Below are 8,940 nucleotides of genomic sequence, written 5' to 3'. Positions count from 1 at the left end.
GTACTTATATATAATATACTATATTTTATTCTACATATTATATAAACCTGCATAGTAGTGGCGGTTACAGTAAATTTACCATGTATATCCAAAATTCTAAAATCTGTGGGCACCCACGACCCGTTTCACAATATTACCCAGTCTACAGAATTTAATTGTTTTCATTGTGTTTTTTGTAACTATACATATTGTAGCATTTTACATAGCCATTCAAACACACGGCAAACACCTACCCACTTACCCACCAATACCATGTGTATCTGTTGATACACTTGAGGTATAGGATAGCCGCCACTGATACATAAACTGCTAAACATATATTTTAACTAGTCTAACTTGTAATAATACTATCCCTTTTATAACAATATAGATACCTACCTACATTTAAAGTGTTTGTATATTTAATTTTTTTCAGTTATTATCATATTCATATATTATTATACAATATAATAATCCAATAATCCCAAGCTATAAAGCAATAATTACAGAACAAACATTAGGAATATTTTATATCGAATAAGAGCACCGATATAAATATGTAAGTATAAAATATTTATTTTATTGTAATACCTAGTATAATATAGATATTAGTAATGTTTTTACCTAAAGGGCTGTATCGCTATAGCTCCTTATAAGGAGGTAAGATACAGTAACGTACGCAGGATTTTAGTTCGATAAGAGTTTTACCTGAATAATTTATTTATATTAATTTTTAACAAACAGTTTTTATATAATTAGTTATAACAAATTATAACTAATAATAAATTAACAACTTATTTTATATCTATTAAAAATTACCAACAAATGATTCTACTGTAGGAACATCATCATTGTACGATAACGCATCCGATCAATTTCAAGCCAAAATAAAATCACCCACGGTAGAACAAAATAATTTAATTGTTTCAACTTCTAACAAATCGTTTGATTATGTATCAGACACAATCGACTCACTTGAAAGTGGTTTAAATACAAATAATCTTGATGACAATCTTAAAGAAACAACAAATAATAACATAATAGAAGACGATTATGAAGACACAACCTTAATTGTTACTCGGGTAATACCTATTGACTACCCACGTAAATTAGGTAGTATATAAGTTACTTTATTCACAATAATATCAAATGTACTTAGTAATATCATCAGCTGACTGACTCTTCGCTCAAAATCGTTTTTCTTTTACAATGGTATTATACAAGTAGTATTTAATTCTTTATATAAATATAGTAAGTAACAAACAATAAAAAAAAATCTTATATCTATTTACTCAGTATCCCACTCACGTTTGTTGAGTTAAAAATAAGTTTGTATAAAAGTTATTTAAATAAATTGTTTTTAAGTCATTATTTATACAAGCTGTATAAATTAGTTATTTACAAGTATAAAAGTTGCATAAATATAATTGTTTATACCTAAGTCATTTCATATAAAAGTTATAATAATAAAAGGGGTTACTATAATAAAGTTACTGGCGAGTGGCTTTCAGCACATTCATCACCGTTCGTGATCCTAATAAAAAGATAATGAGTTATCATGAATAGATTTTCAAATAAAATTCAAATTAAAGTATACCAATGGTTGAGGTCGAACTTGTTTTCGATAATAACCATCCATAAGATGGCCTTCTCTTCGCAAAAACATAGATAAATCTCTTGTTTGGTTGAGTATGTTAACATAGTTCCTTATTGCGCTAGTGACTTCTGCTCTATCTACCTGAGATAGATGAGATCTGATCTGAAATTATTTTTAAAACACTTCTTACAACTTCTAAATATAATAATATATAGATATTTGATTTCAAAAGATTTTACCTGGAGATGCCTGCGAACTTGATCCATTTCCAAATAATATTGGTTCTCAACTATCAATAGTTTCTCTATAATAACAGTAAGTCTCTTCAATTAATACAAATAATCTAAATACATTATTAGCTAGATGGTAATTATACCAAAACACAAATTCTGCCAAACATGTGTCCAAATTAGGCCACTCCCAGACAAGCACCATATGAAAAAAAAAATATTCATCATAATATTATTATATATTATAATAGTATATGAACTAATTTGAAAATAAGTCATAAACATCAATTTTTAATATGTTAAGCACCTACACAAATGCATATTAAATATTCTTGTAACCACACAAACACAATGTTTAATATACTTACTCTGAGTCTGCAAATTGTTGATACCCATTTACATATATCTAAATTCATTAACAACGCATTCACAAGTCTTGATAGACACTGAATAACATTACCTGTTTGATATACTTACTTATACTATAGAAACACATAAATACATCATAATACAAACAAATCAATAGAAAAATATTCACAAACATGAATATATAATCAAATTAAATATACGCATGAAATCCCAGATATTCGGATGTTTTCCAATCTGCGTCTTCAGTGTGGCATGAAAAGACTCGACATAATTGTTAGTTCGAACTTCTGACCTAAAATATATTACAACAAATGACAATAATCTGTTTATGTTATTTTTCCAGACTTCTAACCCAAAGACACTTATGTTTGCAGCAGTTATTTGTGTTAACCAAAAATCTTGTATGTAGCCAAATAAAAATGCTTGTAAGCGTTCGCGAATTGCTGGTTGTTGGTTAACATAATCTACAATTATTCGAAAACCATCAAACATTGTGAAACTGCAATTCATTTGGGGTTCAGCAGGAAGATGAGGTAGAGCTAACACCTAAAAATTCAAAACCCAAATTGAATTTAATCAAACTAATTTTAAGCAAATTAAATAATAACAAAACGTTTCATCATAATATCATATTACCATGCGTAAAACTGTTGCAGCCTCAACACTTGTCTGAAATAGATGGAATAGACTGTTCATACTTCTTTTGCAGTACCGGATAACAGACTATATAATTTGATTGAGTGAATACATTGATACATTTATATGAATGAATAAATTAATAAAAGTAACATATTTTATTACATATAGGTACTCAGTTGCTCAAAAATCAATAATCATAGATCAACTCACTTGGCAGAAATGGAACCAACACCCCTGTAGCTTTATATGAGGAAAAACAATCCTTACTGCATTCATCAAACCTCTTTCATAGTCTGTTATGATGGTTAATTGATTGTAATTCAGAGGTAAAATCTGTCTTACAACTCTAAAGAAAGCCTCATATGTGGACTGTGTCATTCTTACAGTCAATGCATATACCATTGGAAAAGACTGGGTAAAAAAAAATCATATTAATTGTACATACAATTAATAGCTAAAAAAAAATAACTTACCACATTTCTGAAAACTATATGAAAAGTCAGCAGGCAGCCTTTTTGTAAATCAGGAGGATTCCTTGGTACTGTTTTGAAAGTCCCATCTACTCCTGCTATAGTAATCGATTGGAGTAGTTCTCCTCTACACTTTTCTATTGCATCTGTATTAGCAAATACCACACCAACTCGTTCTCTATCTACTATTAATGGATAACCATGCTGAAAAAATCTAAATAAATTGATATATAATATAAAGTAAATAATAAATAAAATTACAAATATTTTAAATATATTTTATGAACCTTGAAGAAGGGCGCTGCAAGGTGGAAGTATATGAAGTTGGTGTGGTTGGTTCATTTAAGATATCTGCTAGATGATCAATAGTAGTTGGATTTTTTGGACGACGACGTCGTCGCATTTTATTTAGACAAACCCGGGATTGTAAATGCGTGTAGTTTTTTGCACCTTCTGGATTTCTAAGATAATGAAGGTTGGTACAATTATAACTTTAATCTTATTTATGCTAATAATTACTAAAATTACCTTAAAACTTTAAAAATATTTAATGTTAATCTAGAATACTTACAACACAACTTCCCGGTTATAAATTTGTCTAATGGAAGTAGCCAAATTGCCGGTACTTGTTCCAGCCAGACCAATTGACCTTCTTAAGTGCACCATTGGAACGTCAACTTTTGGAGGTAAATGGTTGTGTTGAACCCGAACAATTATATCACCATTTCCTTTTGGTATATCGGTAGTCCTGACCCAAGCCGTTGATGGACAATGTGCAGCAACATTTTTTTGATTTTCACAAACCAAATATCTACATAGAAATAAAATAATTTAAAAATTATATTATATTATAAAATAAGTAGACATGAATCATTTAAATTGCATAAATTATTTATTTAAACGTATAATCTGTGTTTATAACATCTGTTAGCTTACTAAATATCAGCCTTACTTACGTTTTATTGTTTCTCGCACCATTTTTGTAATATTTATAATTCAGGTTATCCATAATTACAATAGAATTTAACCTAACACCAGGTAAAACTATAAATGTGTCAGCTCGCTGACGCTGGATAATTGCCAGTTGACCTGGTACAAAAATAATATTTCAAATTAATTAAATTGTAGGTATAACATTCATATTCATATAGGTAGGTTTCCTACAGAACTAAAAATATCAATAATTAAAATTAAAATATATATATAAAACACCATTGTTATCTTCATTTTCATCTTGTTCATCCTCTTCATCAATAACACCTTGTTCCTCAACTTCTTCAATAACACCTTCCTCTTCCTCCTCTTCTTCAAAAATATCTAAATCCATTAGCTCTACATATTCTTCATTATCTGAATCGATAAAAAAAAAAAAAACTTCTTAATATGAATAATTTTGGAGTTCGATGTTTATTATTTTATGGGCCAAATAATACTTAGTAAGTAATCGTGGTCGAGTAGAGCATCAATACCATTGAAAGCCATTTTTTTTAAATATAAGTAAACTTTAAACTTTGAACTTTAACTGTCTTTAATTTAAAGCTTTAAAGCTTTTTGATAAGAATCAGTTTCTTGATAAGAATATTGAAGAATACGAATAAATATTTAATGTATTATAGCACAGTCTTTCACACAGACTGATACTAAATTATTATTTGGAATAATTACTTTAGTTTTGGTTGGTATGAGATACTATTTGATAAGCTCGGTTTTCTTTTTTTTATCATTTTTAAGAGAACGGCTTTTAGGCCCTGTTTGTGGCGGGTAGTGACAGGTAATGCCAGTTTCATTTCCTCATGCAATGTTCACGAGTATAGTAGTATACTAGTATCTCGTTTGCCATGGCTTCTCTTGTGAGTATTATTTTTATTATTGTATTTAATTCATATCGTCGTGTATAGCTCCAGCCTTAACTTCTCACTGTTTTTAGTGATGCGTTTACAACTTTTCTTTGTGTAGGGGCCCTTACGCCAATCATAGATCGTAGTTAACTAATAGTTATTAATTTTATCATAGATTAAGACGTTTAGAATACTAATTGTATAGTTAAATTTTTATCTATTAGTTTCCATAATGTAATTTTTCAATTAATGAAGTAAGGCTGGGGCTATACACGGCGTATTCCGCCGCGTTTTACTACGGCGGCGGAAAACGCAGGCCGGCTTGCGTTATCCGCCGTGTATAACTGCTCCGATATAAACCAATGCTTTTTTAATTCGACGGAAAATCCCCGGCCTAAGGAGTTTCGATTTTATTACTTCAGCGTTTAACCTCCATACGCGGTGATATCCTCATGAACGCTGCAACATTTAATTTCAATATTTAAAGTAAAACGTAGAAATTCGTGAGCGCTTCGTTTAGTGCGGTATTTTGTTAAACCCCGGTCGTGGTGTATGACATAAAAAGTAAATCGTGATAAGAATAGTGATAACGATCGACAAAAGTATAAACAAAGTCAACCACGGTTCTGGTTACTAGAACTAAACAGGCCAAACGCTGGATCATGTTTAGCAAACAGACCGTCCGAATTTCTCCGTTATCAAACGTTTGCAACGTTTTCCGCTATAGAATTTCCTCGTAATTTAATATATTTTATAACCGTATACTGTAATACTGATAATAATATTTGCATTTTTATATCACGCACAGAATGAAGAAAATTCGTATCCATTTCATCATAGTAGTCGGCTAGCAATTGTATTGAGTATTATTGATGATAAATGCACTGAAAAGTATGTTGACACACAATTAGGATTTCGAACCCATAAAACGCATACACCATCATACAAATTAGAACTATCCCGTATTGAACAAAGAATAGTAAAATTTCATGAAGTTTTATACGCAAGAACAGTCAATGAAAATTCTTGGTTTAGGTATTTTATTTCTTGTTATAAATTGTTTTGAAATATTTGAGCGATATGTGTTTATGATAGTATATTGAATTTCAGATATGAAGCATGCAATCGTTTCAACAATGAAATAGGTTTTGGTGCTAAAATTGTAGCAAACATTCAAATAAAAAAAAATAAAACCATTACAGGTTTAGGAGGACAGTCATTTTATATTTGTAATGAGGATCTGAAAGTTGGGGTCAACGATTTTTCAGTCTTCACAAGAAGCAGATCTCAAAAACAACATCTGTATCTCGGACCAGCAGCCTATGTAAACCATGACTGCGAATCAAATGCGGTATTTTCACCAATTGGTGAACCATCGTACATTGAAATTGCATCGTTGAAGGTAATATTACCTGGTGAAGAAATTACTGTGTTTTACGGTCATGATTTTTTCGGAAAGTCAAATGAACGATGCGCCTGTCTCACTTGTGAAAACAAGCAAAGAGGAATTTTCAAAAACAAAGGTATTATTACACTTTTTTTTTATTTTTTTTTCAATCTAATGCCATTGTTATTAATTTACATTTTAACTGTCTTATAACATAACGGCCACTAATAATAATAAAAAAAAAAAATATGGTCAAACCTAATTTCAAATCTGGTAACACTGCTGTTTTTTTTTTTATACATTTTACTTTTTATCATGATCATACCTGCCCTATAGTCAAAAAAATCAATTTTTATCATTCAGTCTTCCTTGTTAATCAATATTACCATATTTTATTTAATTCCAATCAATTATATTGGCTGGGCCCTTTTTACATTAAATATTGCATATTTGTATGAACAAATCATATAACCACTATTCATTATTACATACAGTTATTATATATATTTTTTGTATTAAAACATGCCTTGTAATAGTATGTGCAATTTATGCAGTCTTAATTTCAAGAGCCGAGCTTATTTAATATTACACCTTGGTACATACCATGGAATTCAAAATCCCCAGTCAGTTGCTCACTCAATCTCCAATTGTACATACCGCATATCAATTTTAATAATTTAACTATAAGCATTTTTTTTAAATACATTATGACATTAGTTTTTTACATATATTACAGTAGAAACTATGGCAATGGACGACCACCCGCCTCAGGCAACAGTCGACGACCTGCCAGAGACAGCTGTCAACAACGTTCCTGCATCTCCTCAAACTGAATCAGGTAATACATATGTTTTTTTATACATTTTACTTATATCTTGTGAATTTCTGCCCTATCGTCAACTATATTCCTATATTGCTCACACAATCTCCAATTGCACAAACCACATATCAATAATTTAACTAGAATCATTTTTCTTTTCTTTTTTAAAATTAAATTATGACAATAATTTTTACTTATATTACAGAAGAGTCTAATAATTCCGACACAGAAATTTATTCCTCTGATGAGGTAGAAAATTCTGGTGATGAAGGATCTATTCAATCCACAGATAGTGTCGACTCTCCTTATAAATATAAATGTGTCAAATGTGATTTACCTTTTAAATTTAACTGCTGGTTTAAGAGGCATATGGCTTCCCACAGCCCTGGAACATTTGCCTGCCAATATTGTCCTAAATTATTCAAAAGGAAGGACACTATGCGAGAGCACCAAAACCTACATATAGGTGTTTTAAAACATAAGTGCAAGCATTGTAGCAAAGAATTTAATGACAAAAGAAATATGAATAAGCATGTTAAATTAATACATGAAGGTTGTTTGGTTCAATGTGAAAAATGTAAAAAAATGTATTCAGGAGAAAGGCAACTGCGTTATCACGACAACCGACTACATTCACTCAAAAAACCATATAAGTGCGACAAATGCAATGAGGCATTTCCTGTGCCTTGCTTGCTTGCGGCTCATCGAGTGAAAATGGTAATATATTGAAACTTTATTAATAAAAATTATGAATTTATTAACATTGATATTTTTTTTTTTTTTCAGGATCACAGAGTTGAACAATGAATGTTGAACAACGAGACGCTCAATCATCAATCAAACTTTTTCATTATGCTGTTGTAGCATCTAAATTTGTTATAGACTATATATAATATATACCGGGTGAGGCTGTATACTTAGCCGGATGAGTCTTATAAATTGTAATCTATATTATTATACTGTGACAAATGTAATGTTAANAATATATAATATATACCGGGTGAGGCTGTATACTTAGCCGGATGAGTCTTATAAATTGTAATCTATATTATTATACTGTGACAAATGTAATGTTAAATACCTATTTAGTTGTTTTTTTTTTTTTTTTTTCATCATTTATCTTATTTATCTACTATTGACATTTCTTTTGTTTTCTTATATTCATTTAAAATATATATAAATAATACATATTTATGTATTTCTTTTGTATTTTGACATCTAAATTTGTTATAGACTGTATAATAATATATAATATATACCGGGTGAGTCTAATATACTTAGCCGGGGTGAGTCTTTTATATTGAACCGGGTGAGTCTTTTATACTTTCAGGTCGATCGGTCAAAGGGTTGATCTTACAGAATTTTTGGAATTATTTAAAACACGATTATATGTAATATAGCGTAGTACTGTACGCGGATCGATGTATAATACGATTTATTTAATTTAAGTCCGAATAATAGGACTACCGACTTGAAACCTTCACTGTTAGATTGCAAATGTTCCTGGCTACCATCCCTGCTAATTTCGTGTAAAAATATCAAAAACCCATTATGCACTGAGCTCACGGCTGGAGTCTGGCCGATCGCCCTGTAATCATATTATCTCTACAG

General features: G+C 30.1%; 2 protein-coding genes and 1 long non-coding RNA gene across 7 annotated transcripts; 2 read left to right on the top strand and 1 right to left on the bottom strand.

Annotated features, from left to right (window-relative positions):
- The first annotated feature begins 6 nt into the window (after positions 1–6).
- On the top strand, positions 7–3,002 carry LOC111042523. Of its 3 annotated transcripts, none has more exons than XR_002605461.1 (5): positions 7–277; positions 416–538; positions 2,519–2,708; positions 2,832–2,915; positions 2,983–3,002. It is a non-coding gene; the product is annotated as an uncharacterized LOC111042523 (long non-coding RNA). The 3 variants fall into 3 exon arrangements; XR_002605460.1 differs by having other exon boundaries at positions 7–338; XR_002605459.1 differs by having other exon boundaries at positions 7–538.
- Positions 882–4,974, bottom strand: LOC111042522. 3 transcript variants are annotated; one of them, XM_022327150.1, is made up of 13 exons: positions 4,718–4,885; positions 4,497–4,634; positions 4,241–4,373; positions 3,856–4,095; positions 3,572–3,745; positions 3,288–3,498; positions 3,025–3,225; positions 2,812–2,898; positions 2,528–2,721; positions 1,953–2,467; positions 1,816–1,880; positions 1,577–1,738; positions 882–1,513 (listed from the first exon to the last, which is right to left on the bottom strand). In XM_022327150.1, the coding sequence occupies exons 1-10, from the start codon at positions 4,764–4,766 to the stop codon at positions 2,341–2,343; spliced, it is 1,554 nt and encodes a 517-aa protein (XP_022182842.1). In that variant the 5' UTR covers positions 4,767–4,885; the 3' UTR covers positions 882–1,513; positions 1,577–1,738; positions 1,816–1,880; positions 1,953–2,340. The 3 variants fall into 3 exon arrangements, with proteins under 3 accessions (XP_022182842.1, XP_022182843.1, XP_022182841.1); XM_022327151.1 differs by lacking the exon at positions 4,718–4,885 and adding an exon at positions 4,950–4,974 and having other exon boundaries at positions 1,816–2,467; XM_022327149.1 differs by having other exon boundaries at positions 1,816–2,467.
- A 148-nt stretch (positions 4,975–5,122) lies between these two features.
- Positions 5,123–8,136, top strand: LOC111042521 (histone-lysine N-methyltransferase KMT5B-like). Its single transcript, XM_022327148.1, has 6 exons — positions 5,123–5,134; positions 5,931–6,157; positions 6,233–6,645; positions 7,246–7,347; positions 7,535–8,046; positions 8,116–8,136. The coding sequence occupies exons 1-6, from the start codon at positions 5,123–5,125 to the stop codon at positions 8,134–8,136; spliced, it is 1,287 nt and encodes a 428-aa protein (XP_022182840.1).
- Positions 8,137–8,940: the final 804 nt, after the last annotated feature.

Source organism: Myzus persicae, unplaced genomic scaffold (genome assembly GCF_001856785.1).
Source record: "Myzus persicae strain clone G006 unplaced genomic scaffold, MPER_G0061.0, whole genome shotgun sequence".
Classification (NCBI taxonomy): domain Eukaryota; kingdom Metazoa; phylum Arthropoda; class Insecta; order Hemiptera; family Aphididae; genus Myzus; species Myzus persicae.
Note: the sequence above shows the minus strand (reverse complement) of the source record. Positions and strands in the feature narration are given on the sequence as shown.